The sequence below is a fragment of the Lagenorhynchus albirostris genome, chromosome 9, assembly GCF_949774975.1.
Source record: "Lagenorhynchus albirostris chromosome 9, mLagAlb1.1, whole genome shotgun sequence".
Lineage (NCBI taxonomy): Eukaryota > Metazoa > Chordata > Mammalia > Artiodactyla > Delphinidae > Lagenorhynchus > Lagenorhynchus albirostris.
In genome coordinates this window covers 55127919-55155328 of record NC_083103.1, presented here as the reverse complement: position 1 = coordinate 55155328, position 27410 = coordinate 55127919, and the positions used below count along the sequence as shown (strand labels likewise).

Here is a 27410-nt window from a genome sequence, read left to right as displayed (position 1 = left end):
GGAGTAGTTGAGTGGGTTTGTGCCTGAGAACCTTGATTTTTGTCAGATAAACAGGTCGCCTTATAGCTGGTAGTAGGATAGAAGTCCCGAGGAAAAGGTTAAGAAAAGCTGCCTTGGGGCTCCCTGGTGGCGCAGTGGATAAGAATCTGCCTGCCAATGCAGGAGACACGGGTTCGAGCCTTGGTCCAGGAAGATCCCACATGCCGTGGAGCAACTAAGGCTGTGTGCCACAACTACTGAGCCTGCGCTCTAGAGCCCGTGAGCCACAACTACTGTTGTGAGCCTCAACAAGAGAAGCCACTGCATTGAGAAGCCTGCGCACTGCAACGAAGAGTAGCCCCTGCTCGCCACAGCTAGAGAAAGCCCGCATGAAGCAACGAAGACCCAACACAGCCAAAAAAAAAAAAAAAAAAAAGGCTCATTAGCCACCTTTCTGAAAAAAAGAAAAGCTGCCTTGGGAAATGGAAGTGGAAAGCAGGAGTGTAAAAGATTTCAGAGTAGGACTAATAAGGTTTGAGATCATGAATCACCAATCCCCTAGAGAGTGTGGTCTTTGCCAGTGCTCTGCTGCCCTTGTGAAGACTAGAGAAAGTCTTAGGTTTGTGGAGCAGCTGTAGCAGAAATCCTGAGGGGGTTGTGTATGATGATGCAGACAATGCTGTCAAGAGACTGAAGTGGCTTTGCAGACGCCGCCACATCGGAACCTCCCGCGCTGCCCAACCATGGTCAACCCTACCGTGTTCTTTGACGTTGCCATCGATGGCGAGCCCTTGGGCCGCGTCTCCTTCGAGCTGTTTGCAGACAAAGTTCCAAAGACAGCAGAAAACTTCCTTGCTCTGAGCACTGGGGAGAAAGGCTTTGGTTATAAATGTTCCTGCTTTCACAGAATAATTCCGGGATTTATGTGCCAGGGTGGTGACTTCACACCATAATGGCACTGGTGGCCAGTCCATTTATGGGGAGAAATTTGATGATGAGAATTTCCTCCTGAAGCATACGGGTCCTGGCATCTTGTCCATGGCAAATGCTGGCCCCAACACAAACGGTTCCCAGTTTTTCATCTGCACTGCCAAGACTGAGTGGTTGGATGGCAAGCATGTGGTCTTTGGCAAGGTGAAAGAGGGCATGAATATTGTGGAAGCCATGGAGTGCTTTGGTTCCAGGAATGGCAAGACCAGCAAGAAGATCACCATTGCTGACTGTGGACAAATCTAATAATAAATTTGACTTGTGTTTTATCTTAACCATCAGACCATTCCTTCTGTAGCTCAGGAGAGCACCCCTTCATCCCCATCTGCTCAAAATATACTGTAATCTTTGTGCTCTCATTGCACTTCTTTGGGTTCCATATTTTCCTTATTCCCCTCCAAGTTTAGCTGAATTGCAAAGTTAAGTTTATGGTTATGAAATAAAAACTAAACAACAACAACAAAAAGAGACTGAAGTAAGGACGGGTATAGAGCAAGGAAAAGGTGGTTTATTTGGAAAGAAAGGACAGAATTAAAGCAGTGGTTCTCAACCAAGGTGATTTTGCCCTCCAGGGCACATTTGGCAACGTCTGGAGGTATTTTTGACTATTTCAGTTGCTGGGGAGAGGAAGAGGGTGCAGTGCTACAACTACCTAGTGGGTAGAGGCCAGGGATGCTGCTAAATATCTTATATTGCACAGGACAGCCCCTCACAACGAAGAAATATCTAGTCCAAAATGTCAATAATAGCAAGGTTGAGAGACCCTGCTTAAACGGATAGGTAACTTAAGTGGGATGAAGAGCAGGTGTGATGGGTTAAGTCATGGCGATGGAAGAGCTGGTAGAGTAGCATATATGGTCAAAGCATGGAATATAAGATTTTAAAATTTCAGAAACCGTTTCCTGGGTGTTGTTGAAGTCTAGGGTGTAGCTATGACTGTGGGTGGAATAGGGATATTCCATTTCAGACTAAAGTAAAAAAGGAAAATTTGGCCTCTTTTTGGCAGCTTAACGTTAAAATTGTACATTTATTTAGAGTGCTTGAATTTTCAGATGGACTGTCAGTCAGAAATTTGTGCTCTAGTTTTACAGATAGGGAAAAAACTCATCTTTGGTGTTTGAGCCTGTCAGGGTAGCACTGTGGGCTCCCAGCAAGCTTTGCTATGATTGATGCTATTCTAGATGGCTTTTGTGCTATCTATCAATCTGTGGTTCTCCTTTCAGACATGGGGTGGTAAGGGATGGTCATGTGAGGAAGTGATGGGATCCGTAGCAAAAGTAGAAGGATTAGGAACTAGAAAGGACCCTTTTCCCTCAGATATTGAGAAAACAAGGGGTGGGAGAATACAGGAATAAATGAATTTATAACTGGTGTGGAGTAGTTGAGTGGGTTTGTGCCTGAGAACCTTGATTTTTGTCAGATAAACAGGTCGCCTTATAGCTGGTAGTAGGATAGAAGTCCCGAGGAAAAGGTTAAGAAAAGCTGCCTTGGGGCTCAGAACACAGGCAGAGCAGCTGGCAGAGGCCAAGAATTCTTTGTTGGGCAAAGGTTCAAGAAGTTAAAATCACCCATATGTGTTTTGATTGGTATCCTTATCCAACCACCGTATCTTCATTTTGAAAATAGTTTGAACATCACCTGGGAGGACACAGAACTAACAGACTTTTGGAATCCTTGTTTGCAGGCTTGTAAATTGCTCTCTGATGACTATGAACAAGTGCGCAGTGCTGCAGTCCAGCTTATCTGGGTTGTCAGTCAGCTCTATCCTGAAAGGTCAGTGTGGGTGTAAGCCAGCTTTTGTTCATTGCTAAGCCATTTTTCTCTCCTCCCACCATGCAGAAAGCCCACCTCCAGAAAAGGAATGTTGGTTAGATTTTTGGAAGGCAGTATGGAATAGGGGAAAAGCATGGACCCTGAAAATCAGGATGCTTGGTCCTTGTTTTTCAGCTCTGCCTTGAACTTTCTGTGTATGCTGGGAAAGCCACTTCGCCTCTCTGGGTCCCAACCTCCTCAACTATAGATGAAGAGATTGGATGGTCTTTCTCAAATGCTATCCACTCCACCTCTGCCCAACCCTTAAAAAAAGTCTTTGAAATGGTTTGGGGCACATTTTAGTAAATACAAATGCCAGCTAAAGATACCAGGTGAATTTGAGAATAATGATCCCTTATGTAGTGTTTTCCTGGTTAAAAATATTTTCGTAGGGAATTCCCTGGTGGTCCAGTGGTTAGGACTTGGTGCTTTCTCTGCTGAGGGCCTGGGTTCAATCCCTGGTCGGGGAACTATGATTGCACGAGCTGTGTGGTGCGGCCAAAAATAAAAAATTTTTTTTCACAGTAATTAAATAATTTATCTCACAGTGATTCTTTGAGGTGGAGAGACAGGTATTATTTATTCTGTTGTATAGAACTCCTTTTATAGGAAAAAGAAGTGTTTTTTCCTCTTCATTAAACTACCTACTGAAATTGAAAAACAAGAATGAGTTAATAAAGCTATAGACACCACCCCCCATAGACACCACCCCCCACCCCCTGCAAAAAAAAAGACTAGCTGGAAATTGTCTTTTCATTTAGGACCAGATTTGCAAGTATGTTTTATATTGGTTTATTCTGAGACTTGCTACATTGACAGCAATGCAATTTATAAGAGAGAATAAACTTAAAGATAACTCTGTGGTAGCTGATTTTGGTATCTCATAAATCTTTGAATCTTCAGTGTTAAATACTTTTTACTCAAGACACAAATTTGCATTGCAACTAAAAATAAACAAATCCCAGACTGATTTGGTTACTCTGAAATGTATTTCATCATTATAGGATGAATTTTTCAATTATCATTTCTATTTGCGCTGATTTTCATTGGTCATTCTCAGTTTATTGAACCTGCAATTTTAGGCTCATGTTTTGTCACTTGTGGTTTCTTTTCTTTTAATTTAGCATTGTCCCAATCCCTTCTTCTAATGAAGAAATTCGCTTAGTTGATGATGCGTTTGGAAAAATTTGTCACATGGTCAGTGATAGCTCCTGGGTGGTTCGAGTTCAAGCTTCAAAGCTATTGGTAAGTTACATCTTCTTTAATGAGCATATTACCTGTTACACTTGTAAAACATTTTGAGAAACTAGATAGAGACAGGTGTAATGCGCTTTTATAAATCTTAGTATTTCTTAAAATAGAAAGAAATTGTTCACTTTCCATAGAGAAGTAGTCTTTAAGAACTAGAAAGAATTTTAAAGATAATCCTATTTAATCTTGTTAGCATATTAGACAACCAAAGTCTAGAGAAAAAGAAACATAATAATAAAAATAATTGTTACCGTTACTAAGCACCTGGTATGGCCTAGATACTTTGCTATGAGGCCGCTTAATTATCTCATTTATTCTTTTTTTTATTGGAGTATAATTGCTTTATTATCCCATTTATTCTTACAGTAACCCAGCAAGGTAGGTGCTATTATTCCCACTTCCCAGGTGAGAAAGCTGAGGCTCTGAGAATTTAAGTAAATTATTCAATTTATACAGATAGGAAGTTGTAGAATGAGATTCAGACGCTAATCTGACTTTTAGCCTCATTCTTTCCTACTGTTTTGCCTTTGGGGACTCTAGTATATTTGTAAGAACTTTTTTTTTTTTTTCCCTGTATGTGGGCCTCTCACTGCTGTGGCCTCTCCCGTTGCGGAGCACAGGCTCCAGACGCACAGGCTCAGCGGCCATGGCTCACGGGCCCAGCCGCTCCGCGGCATGTGGGATCTTCCTGGACCGGGGCACGAACCCGTGTCCCCTGCGTTGGCAGGTGGACTCTCAACCACTGCGCCACCAGGGAAGCCCCCTATAAGAAAAATTTTAACTTTGCAGAAATAGAACTGTCTTATAGAAGAAGGAGTGTTGGCGTAATGCTCAGCCTTATTTTATACCTGTGTTGTCTTGGACATGTCACTTTATCTTAGTCTCGTTTCCTCATCTGTTAAGTGGCTTATAATATCTCTCATGTTTACATCACAGGATTGTCATGACACTCAAATGAGATCCTGTCTGTGAATATGTGTATAAATTGTGAAATACTACACTATGCAAGGTGGTGGGATTGTTATAATATATAAATATATATGTAACTATCTATAAAAATTTGTATTAATGTCACAGCAAGGATATCTGAAATTCTTATTGATAACTTCTCTTTTGAGGGCCCCCAACTATGCCAGTCTTAGTAAGATTGTTGGCTAAAAAGTTTGGACCTGATTGTACTGGACACAGATCCTGTGATACCCCTAGTCCTTTGACCAGTATTTTGGGGGTAACTGCTGAAACCTATGTGAAGCACTTTCATGGAAAAATAAGGAACTTGGATGATTTCAGTATTTCCTGCTTACAGATTATATATCTTGTCCATAATAAAATATAGAGTTAAACAAGCCAGCTGTTAGTGATTTTATTTTTGAATTCACATTTTAAAGCCTTGTTTTGATTTGTGGATATTTTAAAATTCAGAACAATCTAGTCATTCATCAGATTCCTTCATTCAGCATGTACTGAGCATCTACAGTGTGCTGTGTGTGTGTGAGGGGATGTTTTAGAGGAATAATTCAATGATATGTTATCATCTGAGTAGGCAGTTAGAAAAGTAATCCTTAAAGCAGAGTCATTCAAATTTTTTTTTTTTTTTTTTTTTTTTTTGCAGTACGTGGGCCTCTCACTGTTGTGGCCTCTCCTGTCGCGGAGCACAGGCTCCGGACGCGCAGGCTCAGTGGCCATGGCTCATGGGCCGCGGCATGTGGGATCGTCCCAGACCGGAGCACGAACCCGTGTCCCCTGCATCGGCAGGCGGACTCTCAACCACTGCACCACCAGGGAAGCCCCAAATTTTTTAGTTTTGTACCCCATAGAATCTAAAATTCATTTATGTAAAGCCGTATGAATAATGAATCACAGTGGTGAATTGAAAAGATTTTCACTTAGATGACTATAATTTGACTCAAGTGCTTTATGTTATTTAAGTGATTTCAAATCCAAACAACTCTAAATTACACAAGTATGATTATACTTCAAAAGTAATAATCTGTTCTTGCTAATAATAATAATTGTTACTATTTATAGAGTTCCTAGCCCACTAAGCTAGGCACTTTTAGTCATACATGCATACACATGCACATACACCCATTTCCTCATATACAGGCACATGTAAATATATGCCTGTACATACACTTATATACATACTCACTTTTTGTTTATAATTATTTTAAACTCCTTGAGGTAGATATTATATTATTTATTTTATAAATAATAAAACTAAGGTTTAGAAAAGTATAAGTTGTCCAAGGCCACATAGATAGTAAATGATACTTCATGCTCTAAAGCCCATGTAGAATTCCTTCCTAGTGCGGGTCCAGTTATATATTGGGAGCTGCAGTTATGCAGCTAAGGCCCTGCTGGTTTACTAGTTCCTCTGTGCAAGCTAAGAGGTAAACTCCCCTGCTCCAATTCTTGAGTAGACAAATCCGTGATCAGGTAAACCATATATGGTCTTTAGACGACATATTCATCAATTCAGCAAACTCTGAGCATAATCTGTGCCTTCAAAAGAGTGGATAGGGCTTCCCTGGTGGCGCAGTGGTTGAGAGTCCGCCTGCTGATGCAGGGGACGTGGGTTCGTGCCCTGGTCCGGGAAGATCCCACATGCCGTGGAGCGGCTGGGCCCGTGAGCCATGACCGCTGAGCCTGCATGTCCGGAGCCTGTGCTCCGCAACGGGAGAGGCCACAGCAGTGAGAGGCCCACGTACTGCAAAAACAAAAAAACCAAAAAAACAGAAAAACTATTCTTTGGGCTTCCCTTGTGGTGCAGTGGTTGAGAGTCTGCCTTCCGATGCAGGGGACACGGGTTCGTGCCCCGGTCTGGGAGGATCCTACATGCCGCGGAGCAGCTGGGCCCGTGAGCCATGGCCGCTGAGCCTGCGCGTCCGGAGCCTGTGCTCCGCAACGGGAGAGGCCACAATAGTGAGAGGCCCGTGTACCGCAAAAAAAAAAAAAAAAAAAAAGTGGATAGTTAGGTAGGTTGACATAGGCAATCAGTCAATTACAATACCGGTACTCCTAGGAAAGAGCACCTAACACATGCACAGAAGGCTTCTTGGACGAGGTGTTTCTCAGTTGACTTTGAATGATGAGTATGGGTTAGCTAGGTAAAGAAGTAGAGAAGGAGAAAATATGAACAGAGATACATGAGTACACTATCATGCATGCTAATATCATACTAAACTACAATATCATGTTAAACTACAAGCAGTTTAGTACTTCTTGGTGTGGGGGATAATGTTTGATTTGATGATGTGTGACAAGATTAAGCTTGGGAGGAACATAGAAGCCAGGTTTTCAAGGACTTAGCTGAAATGATAAGACTTTAGACTTAAGGCCATCTTGTACAGAAAGAATAGAGTCCATTCTCCTTGGCTTATAGCAGGATGAAAAATTTCAGATATGGGATGTATCAGAAAATTCAAAACCATGTAAAGGTTTGGCTTTCAGTTATCTGTAACTTCCCTGATGGAGCAAAGAAACTTGATTTTCAAGAATATAGCTCCATGGGACTATTTAGAATACAATCACTACTTTGAAATTAATTATGGTAATTGGCATCCTATCTAGAATAGGGTCCTTAGTTTAATGATTTCTTTTTAAGATGTTAAATAATTTAAACCTTATTAGTAAGGCTCCGGAAGTCTTTGACCTTAAAAATTATAACATTTTCAGACAGTTAGATTGTAGACTGTAGGTTTTTATGTTTGTAACTCTGCCCAGGGCTAGTCTTTCCCAGGGAAAATGTAGCTGTCCTAGTCAGCGGCAGTTTTATGTCTCACATAGTAGTCCATCTTTTTTTTTTTTTTTTTTGGTCTGCTTCTCTTTTTCATCACCTAATGAATAGAGGCTAGGAGCTTAAAATTGAAATAGGCAAACAGTGCATAGACTTATGTTATTATACTAGTTGAGCAGTTTTTGTTCTGAGAGCAGGTTTGACGCACTTGTTTGTTAAATATCAGTTTTCTTAGTGTTATAGATTGTTAAGTAGGGGTAGTAGTACAGTTGGAGAGCTTTTACCTGAATATATGTGTCTTGGTCAAAGTATACAGGAATGTAGATGTTTTTCTGATTGGTGAGATGCACTTTATGATGAACTCATTATCTTTTCGGTCCAGATTTCCTCCTTCTGTGCTTTCGTAAATGGTGCCATCATTTACCCAGAGGCATTTGAGAATTCTTTCTCCGTGTCTCGTATCCACTGAGTCATCAACTCTTATCAGTACTACCTTCTCGACATACCTTGAATCTATCCCTTCTCTATTTCCACTGCGCTTGTAACAGTTCAGGTTTTACTATTTTTCAAGTAGATTATGCTGTAAGGTTCTTGCTATTTGTGGATTTAAAATGGAAAGCTTCAGCTATTCTTACATAACACTGGAAACTTGTTACAAATAATGATGTGCAATTTTTTGAGGCTAGAAGTTGAATAGTACCCCCTCTTTGCTATTGTGTTGGGAGAGAGCTCAGTTGAAGGCTTTGGAGGAGGACGTTGAGACTGTGGGTTCCAGTAACTTACTGTGAAGTCATTAAAACTTTCATTCTTTGTAGAAAAACAAAGTGCCTGTTAAAAAGCCAACTGTTGGGGACTTCCCTGGCAGTCCAGTGGTTAAGATACTGCGCTTCTAATACAGGGGACACGGGTTCAGTCCCTGGTTGGGGAACTAAGACCCACGTGGCTCATGGTGCGGCCAAAAAAAAGACAACTGTTAATGTTGGTGGTGTAAGACTAAAGAGAAAGTGAGGAGTTCTTAAAAATGTATAGTTTTTATTCATAAAACTGATGTTTTGCATTAAAAAAATGAATGTTAGATTTGGTATTGGCTCAGACCTATGTAACAAACTATATACCATGTAGAGATAAGAAAAAGTGGTTTTGAAACTACTTAAGGTGAACAGTACAATTGCCCTTCTAGAATTGTAGGAAAGGTGTTAACTTGGGTAAGAGTACTCCCAAAGAACATGTAACTTGATATGGAAAATGTGATTGGAGAAAAAGTCTGAGCCTGTATAAACATTTCCGTATTTATTAACTTGGGAATTAGAGAAGATTTCCAATATATTCCTTAAGAATGTCTAGGACCTGCTTTAAATAGCCTCCTAACTTGTGTCTCTGCTTTGTTTTGGGTTCCTTCTGGTCCATTAGCCACATTGCTGCCAAGATGATGTTTATGAGTATAAATCTGATTATGTTTCTCTCTTATTTGAAATGAGCAAGTTACTGAATCTCTCAGCCTCAATTTCTTGTAACAAATAAATAAAAAGTGAGGATAATGCTCATTCTTCATGGGATTATTGGGAGGGATACATTTTTAAAATGCAAGTCTTTGTACATTACTGAGCTCATTAAATATTTAATAGAAATTATCTATAGAGTTATTATTCATAAGGCAAACTCCTTACCATAGCAAACAAAGACCTTTATGACTTGCTTTCTACCGACATGTCTTGCCTCATTTTCGGTACCCCCGTCCTATGTTCTGTTCATAGAACCACTTGATGTTTCCCACATGACATTTTCTTTATGCATTTAATTGTGATTTCCAGTTCCCCAGATATACCTCTCTCTGCCTCCACCCCATACTGCTTTTCTTTAAGTTCCCATAGCACCCTTTATAAATGTATATTATAAAATTTCATACCATAATGCAGTAATCTCTTTACTTGTCAATTTCCCTCACTAGTGTGTGATTGTTGAGTGTAGAGTTGATGTCTTTTTATTTTTGTGTACCTGTTCCTGGTAACTCTAGGCATATAATGGAATGGTTGCTAAGTATATATTTGTTTAATGAATGAATGGACAAATGAATGGAAAGGATGGAATGAAAAGGAATGGAGAGGCAGTGGAGAGTAGTAGTTAAGGCAAAGGATTCTGGAGCCTGGGTTTATAGCCCAGCTCTGTAATTTACACTGTTTGTGACCTTAAATGAATTACTTCATCTTTTTGTGCCTTCTTTCCCCCTTATATAAAACGTGACTCATATTAGTATTTACTTCATAGGGTTGTAGTGAGTATTAAATGAATTAATATATGTATAAAGCACTTAGAGCAGTGCATGACACCTAGTAGCTCTATATAGGTGCTAGCTGCTGCTGCTAGTGATTTTATTATTTTCCTGATGATTCAAAACCCATAGGGATCTTTACTATCAAGAATAATGTTATCCAAATATCATATATTAATGCACATATGTGGAACCTAGAAAAATGGTACAGATGAACCGGTTTGCAGGGCAGAAATTGAGACACAGATGTAGAGAACAAATGTATGGACACCAAGGGGGGAAAGTGGGGGTGGTGGGGGTGTGATGAATTGGGCAATTGGGATTGACATGTATTCACTGATGTGTATAAAACTGATGACTAATAAGAATCTGCTGTATAAAAAAAAATTAAAATAAAAAAAGAATAATGTTATCTTTATGCATTTAAATTGGCGGCAAACTTTGAATTTGAAGATATTGTTCAGATCTTAAAAGTTGTTTAATTACTCTGGATTCTTCCTTTTTATAGGGCTCTATGGAGCAAGTCAGTTCTCATTTCTTGGAACAGACGCTTGACAAGAAGCTGATGTCAGATCTGAGGGTAACTTGAATTCTTTGTTGTTTAAACTGCGTTTCTGAAACCAAAATCAGTGTAGCTATATGCCAAGTTGTGTTGATTTAATTTTACAGCCCATAAATTTGTTAATTAGGATGACTAGATTACATTTTAATTTAAAATCTTAGTAAATTGAACCAAATTACAAGTTACTTTTACAATTGTAAAAGTACTTGTACAATTACAAGAGGCAAGATTAACTTTCTATTTGTTAGAAACTACAAAGGTCTGGTCTTTGTAGTTGTGACTTTGTCTTTGTCTTTGTGACTCCTTTCAACAGCAGTTCTCATGGAAGAGTGAGTAAATCCTTTCTCTGAGCAGTAACAGAATGCCCTTAAGCTTTGACTGTGATAGTTGTCTGACATAGTTGTCAAGAACAAATATGAGTCTGAGAATATGATAGGAGCATTCATTGTCATTATCTTTATTTTTTACTTTTATTTTATTTTTTTTTTGCGGTACGCGGGCCTCTCACTGTTGTGGCCTCTCCCGTTGCGGAGCACAGGCTCCGGACGCGCAGGTTCAGTGGCCATGGCTCACGGGCCCAGCCGCTCTGCGGCATGTGGGAACCTCCCAGAACGGGGCACGAACCCGTGTCCCCTGCATCGGCAGGCAGACTCTCAACCACTGCGCCACCAGGGAAGCCCCTGTAGTCTACTTTTTATATTTACCACTACCTCATATGCTTTTTTTTCATATTAACTTCATACTTACCATTTTTACTGATAGCATAATAGTCTGTTAAGTAGATGTGCCATCATTTTTTTAGCCCTTTATTATACATTTACAGTTTCTCCTTAATTTTTCCACCATTATAAATCACATATAGAAAATCACCTTCATGGATATTAGATCTTTTCTTGTTTTGATTTATTCCATAAGATGAATTCTTGGGAATGGTTGGGGAGTTAATATCTGTGCTTCATGAAACATTGCCACATGGCTTTCTTGAAGGACATTCCCTTCATTTGAGGTCAGTGATTGCTTAAGTGTTCTTTGTGTATACTGGGGTGGAAGTGCAAAGAAGGACACGCTCATGGTGATGGTGAGGGATGGGTAATGCAAAGGTTTCTAAGACACTTCACAAGGTACAAACTTTACTTCTGCGTCTGACCCACATCCTTGTAGGCTTAGGTGCTATATTTCATCAGTGCCTTTGAGATGATCAGCCATGAGGATGTGGGTTCACACCAGGAAGGTTCACAGAGGCTGATATCTATGCCAGTTTATTCATTTATGAAGGTAACTGTAACTGTCAAGTAGACTCAATATTTACTTTAGCTGACTAGTATATTCCCCCTTAGGCAATCTGTGAAGAAAGTAAATTTACTAGACACTTGCTTGGTGAGCATAGTGTTGTCAAATAGAGGCTTACTTCTATGGGATGAAAAAAATTATTTTCTAGGGCCAGTGTATTGTCTACCCAGGATGGTGCTTGGAAGGACACTGCCATTATTTACCTCTCTGGTTCTCCCTTTCCTGTGTTGCCATGGCAAACATAACCACCTGTCCAGTCAACATTCTTGTGCTATCTTTAATGAAGTTACTATCTTTAATAAGGTTACTATCAGCTATTGATGACCTGAGAACCTTGGTCTTAACTTCAAGTTGAATTTGCATTTCTCTGCTCTGATCTATTGAGTATTTTTTTTAAAAATGTAACTCTCAGAGAGCAATCTTATTTCCTACTTTCTCATGTTCTTGGGGTGCAACTTAGTTCTCATGAATCTCTATCAAGTGGTAATTGTTGTCTTCTATAGAGGAAACGCACTGCACATGAACGTGCCAAGGAACTTTACACTTCAGGAGAGTTTTCCAGCGGCAGGAAGTGGGGAGATGATGCTCCCAAGGAAGAAGTAGATACAGGGGCTGTGAACTTGATCGAGTCAGGAGCTTGTGGAGCCTTTGTTCATGGATTGGAAGATGAAATGTATGGTAAGAATGACTTCATAAAAATAACAGTGCCCATTTACTGAGTGGCTGCTATATATCTGGCATTGTACTGAGTGATATATACAGGTTGTCTCACTTAATCTTTATAGTCACTCAGTGAACTATCTACTATTATTTTAATTTTATAAACAGAAGAGGTTGAGGTTCGCGTGGTATGGATCAGTGGTTAAGAGCATGGACTTTGGGTTCAGTCAATTTAGGTTCAAATTCTAGCATTTTTGTAAAGCAAGGTTAATAGCAAGTGTTTCTGAATTGTGATAATGAAGTGACATTACATATACATGACATGATACATAACCCAGTTATAGTAAGCACTTAATAAATGATAGTAAAAATTGATATTTATACTGATAACAATTGTACTTTCTTATTAGTCACTCAGCTAGTAAGAGACAGAAGCAAGATTTAAACCCAGGTTAGTCTGACTAACTAATGACTAATCAAGCCTTTATTTTGCCTTCATTTTTGAAAGATAGTTTCACTGGGAATCAAATTCTAGATTAATAGTGGTTTATTTGTTTATTTTTTTGTCCTTTAAACATCTTGTTCCACAGTTTTTCAGTTTGCATTTTTCTGTTGAGAACTCTGCTGTCATTTTAAATCTTTGTTCTTCCGTACATAATGTATCTTTTTTTCTCTAGCTGCTTTTAAGCTTTTCTCTTTATCACTGGTTTTAAACAATCTAATTATAATATGCGTTGGTATAATTTTCTTCATGTTTCTTATACTTGGAGTTTGTTGAGCTTCTTGGATCTATGGGTTTGTGGTTTTCATTTGGAAAATCTTTGACTGTTATTTCTTTAAATATTTTTCTGGCCCCATGCTCCTTTGGGGACTCCCAATTACATATATATTAGGCTACTGAGGTTGTCCTGCAGCTCACAGATGCTCTATTCTTTTTTTTCCATGTAATCTTTTTTTCCTATTTGTTTCATTTTGGATAATGTTTATTGCTTTGTCTTGGAGTTCACTAATCTTTTCTTCTGCAGTGTCTAATCTGCTGTTAATTCCATCCAGTATATTTTTCATCTCAGACATTGTAGTTTTCATCCCTAGAAGTTTGATGAGAATTTGCATTTGTTTAGTATCTTCTGTATCGCTACTTAATACGCTTTATCTTTTCTTTAGCTTTGTCAACAGAGAATGTATTTACAGTAACTATCCTGATGTCCTTGTCTCCTAGCTCTGTTATTTGTGTGATTTCTGGGTTGGTTTTGATTGATTGATTTTTCTCCTCATTATGGATTATATTTTCCCGCTTCTATGCATGCCTGGTAATTTGGGATTGGATGCAGACACTCTGAATTTTACTTTATTGGGTGCTGAACATTGTTATATTCCTATGAGTACTCTTGAGCTTTGTTCTAGAATGCAGTTAGTTCAGGTCTTGTTTTTAAGCTTTGTTAGGTGGACCTAAGTAGCATTTAGTCTAGGGGTTATTTTTCATCACTAGTGAAACAAACTCTTCTGAAAAAACTATTGTTGACCATGTGTGAGCTTTGGAGATTGTTCCCTCGAACCCTCTTGAGTGGTTCTTTCTCAGGCCTTGGATAATTTCTTCACAGAACAGAACTTGCCTGAAGACTTGAGGAGGACCCTCTGCAGACCTCCTAGGCTTGCTCTCTCTGTGCATGTCTTTCCTTTCTGGTACTTTGCCCTATGAACTCTAGTCACATTGGCCTTTCCAGACTCCCAGCTCTGTCTTCTCAACTCAGGGCGACCTACAACCTGGAAACTCTACAGACAGTAAACTGGTATAATCATAAAGCTCACCTCATTTATTTCCTGTCTCTCAGGGATCACTACCTCTTATTGCCTGTTGTATAGTGTGTTGAATACTTTTCTTTCATACATTTTGTCTCTGTTTTTAGTTGTTTCAGATAGAAAGATAAATCTAGCCCTTGTTACTCCATTTTAGCCAGTAATAGAAGTGCTTGCAAAGCTCTTACGATTTCTTCAATATGATGCTCTCCATTTCACATAGATCACAGACTGTCAGTGCCTTGAGATGATTGACTCCAGCCTATTTTCAGTGAGGCTAACAGATGTGGGGAGATAATATTGATTGTCCAAATTTTATAGTAAATTTGTGTCAGAGGATTAGAGCTCAGGTCTTTAAAATGCCTATAAAAATGATACCTCAGAATAAAACTTCTTAGAAGGGCAAGAAAATTACTTTTGAAAGACAATTTTTCTATTAGTAGATATTAGAATTGGGTTACCCTATTCAATTTGCTGTAAGATTTTCTGTATATATGGAAATTAATTAAAGCTACCTCTGCTTATGTTCTCCATGAACTTGATATATGAATTAAAAATTTAAATAGTGTTAGATAATAAGGAATTCCAGTTATTAAAACCCATTTTATCCTAAGACAGGTAACTAGAACCTATTTTATTTTGTTTCTCCTAGCATTTTTGCTTTGTTTAGTTTCTGCAATTGAATTTAATCACTGTTAATGTTTATGTGGTTGATTTCTACAGTTTTTAGTTTGTCACTAAGGTTTACTTAAAGGAACTTAACTTTGGAAAGTGATTAGATCATAACCAGCATCAGGTATGGCAGCTCTCTAATCATACCTATAAAATTCTGGGTAAATCAGGATTTTAGGGACACATTTGCTGGGAGTGAAATGGAGCCTTATTTCATTGGCTATAGACTGTAGTGTAGTATCACACATACTTCTAGTCCTCTAGTTGTTCCATGTTCTCCCTCCTTTCTGGGCCTTTACATGTGGTTCCTCTGCATAGAAAGGCCTTTTTCCTTTCCTCTGGCCTAGCAACTCCTTCAAGTATTATTTTAGGGGTCACTTTCTGAAAAGCTGCCTCTGATCCTGTTGAGTAGGCTATGTGCCTCTTCTGCATTTTCTTCATACTACGTGTGCTCTTCCATTGTATCATTCATCACTCTGTAATGCAATTAACTATTCTAGTCTATAGTGGCTGGGACACAGTCTTGTTCTTGTTCATCTTTGTACCTTCAGTACTAAGCATAAAGCTAGTAAGTAGCAAAACTAGGATCTGATTACATATGTTAAGACACCAGAGGATCAGTCTTTTTTTTATTCTCGAGCAAGCTAATTCCTTTTCTCTGCCCTGGACCCTTAAGGAGACTATTATATATTTTCAACATTCCAAAAAGTCCAGTAGAAATTGTTAATTTAGCTACCTGTAGCTAAATTAATTTAGCTAATTTAGCTACCTGTAGCTACCTGTAGCATGCAAAGTAAAAAACCAAGCTTCTTTGCTTCTGCTTGGAATTGCATCAGGTCAGGTCATACTGATTATCTCATGTTGATCTGAAGTTTCTCTGTGATTCCCTTGATACACTTGCAAGAGTTACACATGAGTCAATGCAATGTAATGGATAAAGCCCTAAGAAGCAGGGTTAGCAGTTAAAACATTTGGGTCCATCTCTGGCTTGCTTTGTAATTATTAGCAATTTCCTGTTTAAATTACATAGATGTGATGTAGAGCAAATCCTTCCCTTCTGATGAAAAAGAGGAATTTATAAGTACCAAGAAAAATCTGAGTCATCTCCCTTTTATGTAGTAACTCTGCTTTTAAGGTGTCTATAAAACCTTTCTTATACAAAAACCAAAGTATATTGGAGAGTTTTAACCACAATTTGAGTGTTTTTCTTTTCTTTTTTGAAACTGTACATTTTATTGTGGGAACCGCTGGAACAAAACAAGCTTGTATGGAAGTCTTGCGACCATGGTCTATAGCTTTCTCATCTCTGTATCCCAACAGTCAGCACAGGGCCTGGCATATAGTACACGTTCAGGTGACAGTGTTAGTGAAAGAATGAAGGGCTTCCTGGATTCAGTGGCTTTACTGTTACATGTTCTGAGCATGTAAAGAGATAGAGGACATGCCTCTGTTTTCAAGGTGCTTACAAGATGTGTACCTAAATCGTAGCTAATATTTATTGAGCTTTTAACATATGCCAGGCAGTGTGCTATGTGCTTTACCCACACTATGTCGTTTACTCCTCCTAACTACTCTGTAAGGAAATGGGTATTATCTCCATTTAACAGGTGAGAAAATTGATACTACGAAGTTAATTTACTTATTCAAGATCACCGTCCAAGTTAGTGGATGGATTACTTTTCACAATTCACTGTGAGACCTCTATCATTCCAGAGCATGTACCCTTAACCACTATATGATGCTGGTCTAGAATTAGCAGACCTGGGTCCTAGTCTTATCTCTGCTCTCATTCACTTGAGGCAAGTTTATCCACTTTGCTGATTCTTATCTGTAGAATGAGAATAATGATATCGACCCTGTTTTAATCTTAATAATATTATTTTAAAAGTGCTTTTTTAAAAAGTACTTTACTGTGGTTGGACTACTGAGATAATAAGACAGCTGAGTTTTCAAGGAGTCAGGATCTAAACCTTAGTCCCTGTGGTACCAACATCCTTGTTCATAGGTCTGTGTGAAGGTGGTAGCAGAATCTGCAGGCATGGAGGAGATCTCCCAGAGAGAGCTTGTAAAGTAACAGGAGTAGAGAGGGAAACACAAACCTGAATGAGAAGGAATCCTTCTTACATTTTTCCCATGGATCTTAACTTGACGTGCAGTTTTGTTTGGCCCTTTTTCTCTAGAGGTCCGCATTGCTGCTGTAGAGGCGCTCTGCATGCTGGCCCAGTCTTCACCCTCTTTTGCTGAGAAGTGCCTTGATTTCCTGGTTGACATGTTTAATGATGAAATTGAGGAAGTACGTCTACAGTCCATACATACCATGAGAAAAATCTCTAACAATATCACCCTTCGAGAGGATCAGCTTGACACTGTCCTGGCTGTGTTAGAGGTGAGTTTGTTATGCATTTCTTCATCAATACCTACTGAGCACCACTTTTTTTTTTTTTTTAAACCAGGCATTGATGCTAAAATTTTGTAGAGGCAGCACAATTCTGCCTTCTCATCATACAACTCCTTCGTGGTGGAGGAGACTGACTATTAAACAGGAAATTAGAATAAAGCTTAGTATTGCTATGATCAGGGAAGGATAGGATGCTCTGGGAATGCAGAGTATCTAACCTGAATTGCCTGGGGTAAGGTTGAGGAGATAGGGAAGAAAGAAGGAATGCTGTAGTGGATACTTGAAGGAGTAGGACTTAATGAGGCATTTTCTTTCTTTCTTTTTTTTAAATGAAGTATAGCTGACTTACTATATTATATTAGATTCAGGTGTATGAAACATTTTCTTGGGAAGGAGTGGCACTGATAGTAGTAGGGTGGAAGGATACCAAACAGAGGGAGCAGTGTCTAAGGATCCAGAAGTAAGAGTGGATATGATATATTCAAGGAATTGGGAGGAATTCATTGTAATATAACATAGAGTTGAGAGAGAGGAGGGAAGGGAAGTGGCTACAGATAAGGCAGGAGCTAAATAATGAAGAATTCTTTTAGCCTTGATTTGATTTAATTCTTCTAGTGAATCATAGACAGCAGGAAGGGATCTTAGGGATCAATTCATTCAACCTTGGAGTTTTCAGAAAAAAGGTAATTTCTCTGAGGTCGTACAGGTGATAAGTGTCTGTGCCAGGATACGAACACAGATTTGCCTCCCAGGCTGTACAACTCTTTGTGGTTCTTCAATTGTTTCTTTAAAGTGTCTGGATTTTATTTGCGAGCTCTGAAGTTTTTCATTTATTTATTTATTTATTTGGCTGCATTGGGTCTTAGTTGCGGCTCATGGGATCTTCGTTGCAGCATGTGGGATCTTTTGTTGCAGCATGCGGGCTTTTCTCTTGTTGTGACCTGCAGGCCCCAGAGTGCACGGGCTCAGTAGTTGCGGTGTGTGGGCTTAGTTGCCCTGTGGCATGTGGGATCTTAGTTCCCCGACCAGGGATCGAACCCCCGTCCCCTGCATTGGAAGGCGGATTCTTAACCACTGGACCACCAGGGAAGTCACTGAAGTTTTTCAAAATATTAATAAATGAGAGTTGGGCTTTGGTTTCCCACCCCCCTTTTTTAGATATTGTGAAAGGGATAGCAATTTGATGTTTACATATTAGCACTTGTTATAGATTTCTGCTACATACTTTAGAAAACAGGTTAGGTGCTTTGATTTTGAAGGTCTTTATCATTCTCTCAGTTGCTTAGCACTTCTCTTAAGATTTTTCCTGAATTATAAATCTTTATAATTTTTTTCACATATTTTTTAAAATAAATTTATTTATTTATTTTTGGCTGCGTTCGGTCTTCGTTGCTGCACGCAGGCTTTCTCTAGTTGTGGTGAGCAGGGGCTACTCTTAGATGCGGTGCATGGGCTTTTCATTGCAGTGGCTTCTTTTATTGTGGAGCACAGGCTCTAGGAGAGTGGGCTCAGTAGTTGTGGCTCGCGGGCTCTAGAGCACAGACTAAATAGTTGTGGCACATGGGCTTAGTTGCTCCACGGCATGTGGGATCTTCCCAGACCAGGGATCGAACCTGTGTCCCCTGCATTGGCAAGCGGATTCTTAACCACTGCGCCACCAGCTAAGTCCCTCGTATTTTTTCCTAGGAAGATAAGTTTTCATTTTTTGTGTTGTTCTCTATGGTTGGTCTCTATAGCCTAGCCCCTTTCCTTTTAGCTTTCATTCCCATCATTCCTCACCTTGAACTTTATGCTGTAGTCACTCCGCTAATCATCCTGCTTTTCTTCACCATTTTGCCTTCATTGTAACTTGTTCTCCTCTGCCTGCAAAACTGCCACTTTTCATGTAGCACACTTCTGCTTATTCCCAGAATCCACACTAGGTAATATGTCTAGGAAGCCTTCCTTAACTCACTGTACTGCTGAGTGGGCTAAATAGCACTCATCTGTATTTTTGTAACACCCTGTTTATGCTACTGTGGCATTTATCAGTAGGTGTTCTGTTTGTTTAATTCTTTATTCCACAAGACTGTGAGCTTCTCAAGGCGCCAGTCTTGATTTTTTCGTTCTTAAATTCGCAGTGCTTTGTAGCATCTACACAAGTAGATGCTCAGTAAACGTTAAGTAGCTGAGCTATATGCCAAGCTATAATTTGACATACTTAATTCTTCATAGGGCCATGATAGGCTTATTTATGAGCACTTTTGTATAAAACTCACAAAGAATTTGTTTAGGTCTAAACTCCTTGACTTGGAGTTCTGTCCATGAATTTTAGACTTATATAAACTCATTGTCTGTTCTTCTACCCTACTGCTCACTGCTCTATATAGTTATTGTGCCTCTGTACTTCACTGTGTTGAAATTTAGCTACCTGACCCTTCCAGCCTTAATTTGTCTCTTTGCTCCTTCCTTCCTTTCTTCCTTTCCTTCCTTTACTTTTTTTTCTTTCTTTTCTTCCTTTCTTTTACATTGAGCTACTACCTGAATTCAACAAGTGCTGTCTATGTACTGGAGGTGTAGTGGTCAAAAACAGATTCCCTGCTCTCATGGGACATATATTCTAAAGACAGGTAGAGTAAACAATATGATTTCAGAGAGTGATAAGTCTTATACAGAAGGTAAATAGTGATGGAGGAATGGGAAGTTTCACTGTAAAGTTAGGGATTAGTAAAAGCCTTTCTATGGAGACAGTGTTTGTGCTGAGTCTTTTTAAAAAATTAATTAATTAATTTTTGTCTGTGTTGGGTCTTCATTGAAGTGCGCAGGCTTCTCGTTGAGGTGGCTTCTCTTGTAACAGAGCACGGGCTCTAGGCGCGTGGGCTTCAGTAGTTGTGGCTCACGGGCTCTAGAGCGCAGGCTCAGTAGTTGTGGCGCATGGGCTTAGTTGCTCCCCGGCATGTGGAATCTTCCCAGACCAGGTCTCAAACCCGTGTCCCCTGTATTGGCAGGTGGATACTTGACCCCTGCGCCACCAGGGAAGTCCCTGTGCTGAGTCTTTTTTTTTTGGTTCTTGTTTACATATTTAATCTTAATAAACAGACGAACTTGGCACACTAATCTTCAGGACACAAATAAGGAGCAGGCAGCTGGGGCTATGGAACGCAAGTCCGCCGGGACAGCTGGTCGACCCAGCGGCTGGGGCCTGTGCTGAGTCTTAAATGACAAAAGGAAGCCAGCCATGTGAAAGTTGGAGGAAGGACCTTCAGGAAGAGGCAATAGCTGGTAGAAAGGCTCTAAGGCATAGGTGAGCTTTGGTGTGCTTCCAGAACAGGAGTAAGAAGACTGGTATAGGTGGAACATAGAAAGTAGAAAGTGGTATGAGATGAAAGTAGAAAGTGAAGTGAGATGAAAGTGGTATGAGATGAAAGTATGAGTATGAGATGAAAGTAGAAAGTGGTATGAGATGAAAGTAGAAAGTGAAAGTGGTATGAGATATGGTATGAAAGTGGTATGAAAGTAGAAAGTGGTATGAGATGAGGTCTGAGAGGTGGGTAGGGGCAGGTGGGTAGGGGCAGGTAGAGTACCTTGGAGGCTGTTGTAAGATGTTTGGATTTTATTGTAAGTATTATGAGATACCATTGGAAAATTTTATGCAGAAGGATAACATAACAATTTACCGCTTTCAACATATCTCATTCTTTTTTTTTTTTTTTTTTTGAGGTATGCGGGCCTCTCACTGCTGTGGCCTCTCCCGTTGCGGAGCACAGGCTCCGGGCGCGCAGGCTCAGCGGCCATGGCTCACGGGCCCAGCCGCTCCGCGGCATGTGGGATCTTCCCGGACCGGGGCACGAACCTGTGTCCCCTGCACCGGCAGGCAGACTCTCAACCACTGCGCCACCAGGGAAGCCCCAACATATCTCATTCTTGAAGTTCATATCAAATAAATTGACTTTTTCCCTCATTCCTTCATTTAAGGCATAATTATTGAGTACCAAGTCCATGTGTCTCTTACTGTAGTTTTCACACTTTATCCATTTATGTCAGGTTTAGTATGTTTGTCTTATCTCCCTGATGAGATTGTGAAGTCCTTAAGTGACCATGTTGTACCCTTTACTGTATCCTTTCAGGGTTTAATGTGGTGACTTGCCCATAGAGGATGCTTAGTAAACATTTCCTAAAACAAATCTACACAGGTTAATTGTATAACTGGGAAGTTCTTAAGAAACACACAAGTCAAAATTGTTTTCTTATTACTTGACAGTTGTTTCTCCATTACATCCATATAGCTGCCTCCTATCAGTGGTGGAGATTTGTTCATATGGAAAGCATTATATCTTATTTAAGTCTGCTACATACAGAGCCAGACAGATCCAAATCAACCTGTCATTTCTTCTCTTTGGTCTCTTTTTCCCTTTGTTTGTTTGTTTTTATTGTTTATTGACCATCTGTTATGTGCCAGGCACTGTGCAAAGGGGAACACAATAGTGAGCAAAAGCCATGGCCGTGCTCTCATGGACCTTAGAATTTAGGTATGAGGTAGACAGACAAATAAGACACGAATGAAGGTGTAATATAAGTTGAAATAAGGAGCTCACGACAGAAAGAAGTGAGGTCCCATGGGGGTATATCATGGAGGTACTTGGTCTTTAGGAGTTGAGGGGGTACAGAAATCAGGAAAAGCTTCTGAACCTGAACTCTAAAGGAGGAATAAGGCACTAACTTGGCAGGAGGAGTTGGGAGTGTGAGGTATAAGGACATTTCAGGCAGAGGAGCAGGAAGTGTAGAAACTGTGGTGGGTGGAAACATGACACAGTTGAGGGACCAAAAGAGGGCCTGGCAGTAACAGAGCTAGTGTGTGGTATGAGATTAGGCTGGAGGGGGTTGGTGGGACCAGCTCATGCAGAGCCTTTAGAACAACTAAAAGCTATTAAAGGATTTTAGCAGCCTTGCAATTTTGGACAAATTATTTAATCCTTCTGGTTCTTGGTTTTCTCATCTCTAAAGTGAGGATAATTTCATATATTCTTATGTTTCTTTTAAGAATTAAATGAGAGAATTCATGTAAAGCGCTTCATATGGTAGTAGTTCATAATATAGACATACCTCATTTTATTGTGCTTTGAAGATGTTGCATTTTTTACAAATTGAAGGTTTGTGGAAACCCTGCATGGAGCAAGTCTATCGGTCCTGTGTTTTTTTCTTCCCCCTGTACCCCCAACCTATTGGTGCCATTTTTCCCGCAGCTCACTTCATGTCTCTGTGTCATATTTTGGTAATTCTTTCAGTATTTGAAACGTTTTCATTATCATTGTATTTGTGATGGTGACCTGTGATCAGTGATCTTTGATGTTCCTATTGCAAAAAGACTATGACTTGCTGAGGCTCAGTTTTGATGGTTAGCATTTTTAACAATAAAGTATTTTTAAATTAAGGTATGTATATTGTTTGTTTAGATATAATGCTATTGCGTACTTAACTAGACTATAGTATAGTATAAGCATAACTTCTGTATGTACTGGGAAACCAGAAAATTTATGACCTGCTTTATTGTGATATTCGCTTTGTCGTGGTAGTCTGGAACCAAACTTGCAGTGTCTCTCAGGTATGCCTCAGAAAGTCATTCAAGAAACATTTACTGATTTTTCCTGAACCAGGTTCTGTACTAGGTTCTGAGGATGTTGAGATGGACAGTCCTCTTGCCTCTTAGTTGCTCAGTTTTATAGAGAAAACAGCAATATAAACCATAATTACAAGATCGTATCAAAAGTAAGGTAAGGGATGACATTCTCACCAGAAGGATAGCATATGACCTCAGGTAAAGGCGGGGGATGGGGGGTGGGGTGTGAAATGGCACGATCTGGACAGGGAACATTGAGAAGTTCACATGTGGCTGTGAGGGAGAAGGGGTGGGAGGTGAAACAGGAGAGGTCAGTAGAGAACCAATTGTAAAGGGCCTGTGTGCTATGCTGAGGAGACTCTGTTATCCTAGGGGTGGCGGGGAAGCCAAATGAGGTTACTAAATGGGGGAATGACATGGTCAGATGTGTTTATTGAGAAGTGGGCCCCCCAATTGTATAGGGTAAAGAAATGAGAGAATTGCAGGGTAAAAGAGGGTGCCTGGAGAATAAAGAAGGCATGTTTCCAACTGAGCTTCAAGGAAGAGTCCTCTGATTCTTAGATTTTGTTATATAGTTATGGACGTGTCTTTTAAATTTTTTAGTTTGATTTCTTTCATGTATTAAGTAAAACTTAAAAGTATAAAACTTTTAGGAGAAATATTTGTGACCTTGTCTTAGATAAAGATTTCTTAGATATGACACCAAAAACTTAATCTATGAAAGAAATAACTAGATAAACAGGTTATCAAATAAAAAAATTTCTTCAAAGAAACACTTGTAAGAAATTTTAAAGATAGCACAACAATGTGAATATACTTAGTGCCATAGAACTGTACACTTAAAATGTACATTTACTTAAAGTGGTAAATTTTATGTTATATATATTTGACGACAGTAAAGATATAATGGGACCAAATCAAACACATATAATGGCTTTGATATATAAACTGTACCAAAAAAAGGGAGGGAGTAGATTTGGATATAGAAACGCACATAGAGGGAAGACAATGTGAAGACACAGAGAGAATGCCATCTACAAGGCCATACAAGGAATGTAAGGTTACCACAAGCTAGGAGGGGGGTTGTGGAATAGGTTCTGTGTCGCAGCCCTCAGAAGGAACCAGCCCTGCTTACATCTTGATTTTGGACGTCAAGCCTCTAGAGCTCAGACAATAAATTTCTGTTTAAGCCAAAAAAAAATTTTTTTTTGAAAAGACATACCACAGACTGGGAGAAATATTTGCAAAACACACATCTGATAAAGAATATATTAAAAATTCTCAGGAAATTCCCTGGCAGTCCAATGGTTGGGACTCCTCAATTTCACTGCCAAGGGCCTGGGTTTAATTCTTGGTGGGGGAACTAAGATCCCACAAGCCATGTGGCACGGCCAAAAGAAAAAGGAAAAAAGAATATATATTCAATAATAAGAAAGCACACCACTCAATTAAAAAATGAGCAAAAGATTTGAACAGACACTTAAGCAAAGAAGATAGCAGTGGCAAATAATAAATAAGCATGTGAAAACATGCTTAACATCATTAGTCATTAGAGAAATGCAGATTAAAACAATAGTGAGGGGATTCCCTGGCAGTCCAGTGGTTAGGTCCCTGGACTTTCACTGCTGAGGGCCTGGGTTCAGTCCCTGTTCAGGGAACTAAGATCCTGCAAGCTGTACCACGTGGCCAAAAAACCCCCCAAAAAACAAAACAATAGTGAGAAATTACAACAACTCATCTGTTAGAATGGGTAAAAACAAACAAACAAACAAAAGAAACCCTGACAATATCAAGTGCTGTGAAGATGGGGAACAACTGGTGCTTTTCATATACTGCTGATGGAAATGCAAAATGGTAGAGCCACTTTGGAAACTACTGTGACAGCTTCTTATAAAATTAAATATACACTAAACATATGACCCCACAGTACCACTCTGAAGTATTTACTAAAGAAAACTGAAAACTCATGTTCACACAAAGACCTGTATGCAAATGTTTATTGCAGCTTTATTTATAATAGTCCCCAAACTGGAAACAACACAAAATCCTTCAGTTGGTGAATGGATAAATTAACTATGGTACATTTATACAATGGATTACTACTCGGTAATAAAAAGGAATAGCTGCTGATACGCATAACAACATGGATGAATCTCAAATGCATTATGCTAAGTGAAAGTAGCCAGACACAAGAAGCAGCATACTCTGTGATTTCATTTATATGACATTTTGGAAAAGACAAAAACTGTAGCAGAAAATGCATCAGTGGTTGCCAGAGGCTGGGGGTGAGGGGTAGACTACAAAGGGACACGAGGGAAGTGTTTGGGTGATGCAAGTGTTTTATATCTTGATTGTCATGGTGGTTACATAACTGTATTTATTTGTTGAACTCATGGAAGTGTACACTAAACAGGATGAATTTTACAGAATGTAAATTATATGTCAGTAAACCTGACTTTTTTTTTTTTGGCCAAGCCATGTGGCTTGTGGGATCTTAATTCTCTGACCAGGGATTGAATGCAGGCCCTCGGCAGTGAGAGCGTGGAGTCCTAACCACCGAGCTTCCAGGGAATTCTCAAACCTGACTTTTAAAAAAATGCTTTGGAGATCCCATTTCCCACTAAAAGGAACCAAAATTCCAAAGAGAAATGGCTGATTCCAAGTGTGGTGTAGGAAACGTAACAAGATGACCTTGTACTGTCTTTGTCATACAGAAAGCAAACATGAGGTATTAGCTATTAGCTATTACCTCTAGGCTTATATCAAAAAGACCCAGGAGAGGGCTTCCCTGGTGGCGCAGTGGTTGAGCGTCCGCCTGCCGATGCAGGGGACATGGGTTCGTGCCTCGGTCTGGGAGGATCCCACATGCCGCGGAGTGGCTGGGCCCGTTAGCCATGGCCGCTGAGCCTGTGCGTCCAGAGCCTGTGCTCCACAACAGGAGACGCCACAACAGTGAGAGGCCCGCGTACCGCAAAAAAAAAAAAAAAAAAGACCCAGGAGATAACTTAAATAGACTCACACTGGCCAAAGGTGAAACATATCATTAAGGATTACAACTGCAAATATGTTGAAACCCATGATTTTATAATAATTCAAAAACAGAACACTGCATTAGTCACCTTTAGAAGATTCTTAGTAATCAGTTCATTATTTTGAAAACTGGTAAATTAAGGAATCAAGCATTTATCCTTCCTTTTCCTATACAGATGGAACTTCAAGACAACCAGCTAGTTGATAAGGGGAAGTTTTTCTTTGTAGAAGTATTCCAGTTGATGAATGAAGAAGAATGATAGAATTTATATATCATTGTTTTACAACTTTAATGAATTACCAGATCTAGGCAGTGATCTTCAGTGGTTACTAATATCACAAAAAGAAAAATATAGTTCCTGAGGGAGGTACACACTACTACCTGTGAAGCGGTCTTATAAAAAAATTGAACCTGAATGTGATTAAACGTCTAAATCAAACTACCATCTCAGGATATACAGGGGAGAAATTGCAAGGGGAAAAAAAAGTGAGATGTAAAGAGATTTTACGTATTAAAAGATACTTAAGGGACATATTACCCAATTGCAATGTGCGGACATTCTTGGAGCCTAATTAGAACAAATAAAAACTTTTTGAGTCAGGGAAATTTTATTATGGAGTGGATATTTGCTATTAAAGAATTATTAAAATTTTAGGCATGATATTGGTTTTGTGGGTTTTTTTAAAAAATAATTTTAAAAAAGAGATATTATGGAAATATTTACCAACAAAATGCTATGATTTCTCTGATTGGCTTCAGAATAATCTGGGAGGAGTGGGTAAATGTATAGATGAAGCAAGATTGGCTATGAGTTAATTGTTGAAACTGGAGAATTATCTCTACTTTTACATATGTTTCAAATTGTCTGTATTAAAAAGTTTTAAAGAACTGGCAAAAAATGCTATGGAGATACCAAATAAGAGTAAAACTGATATGTTTTCATTTACATTAGCATTAAGAAGTTGTTGGTGAGCTGTTCTAATCATTTTAGTGAGGTTGAGCAGAAAGTGTTGGGGAGGGAAGAGGCCTCTCTGACATCATCTGGTACCTACTCTCTTTTTGTTTACTCTGCTGTAGCCACACTGCTGTTTTTCAACATGCTTTCACCTCATGGCCTTTATGTTTGCTGTTCCCTTTGATTATGCCATGTAAAATACCCCACCTATCCTAGCACTCTTAACCTTAACCTGCTTTATAGTTTCTCATATGTGACCTATATATTTAGTTATTCATTTTTGTCTTTTCACTAAAAGGAAACTCCTGAGAGCAGGGATTCAGTTTTAATTACTGCCGTATCCCTAGCACTTGTACATAGTAGGTGCTGATAAATGTTGACTGTTTAATACGTGTTCAGTAAATGTTGA

General features: G+C 39.3%; 1 protein-coding gene and 1 pseudogene across 2 annotated transcripts in view; both read left to right on the top strand.

Annotated features, from left to right (window-relative positions):
• The window catches only part of INTS4 (integrator complex subunit 4), a 113941-nt gene that overhangs the window by 48350 nt on the left and 38181 nt on the right, over positions 1 to 27410 (top strand). For both annotated transcript variants that reach the window (XR_009542477.1, XM_060160115.1), the window contains exons 7-11: positions 2654 to 2742; positions 3906 to 4026; positions 10549 to 10620; positions 12396 to 12570; positions 17202 to 17407. Coding sequence is in view for 1 of the 2 variants with exons in the window: in XM_060160115.1 (XP_060016098.1) it covers positions 2654 to 2742; positions 3906 to 4026; positions 10549 to 10620; positions 12396 to 12570; positions 17202 to 17407 (663 nt within the window). In the remaining variant the exon portion in view is untranslated. The remainder of the gene's footprint in view (positions 1 to 2653; positions 2743 to 3905; positions 4027 to 10548; positions 10621 to 12395; positions 12571 to 17201; positions 17408 to 27410) is intronic.
• LOC132525316 (peptidyl-prolyl cis-trans isomerase A-like) lies at positions 694 to 1415 on the top strand (annotated as a pseudogene).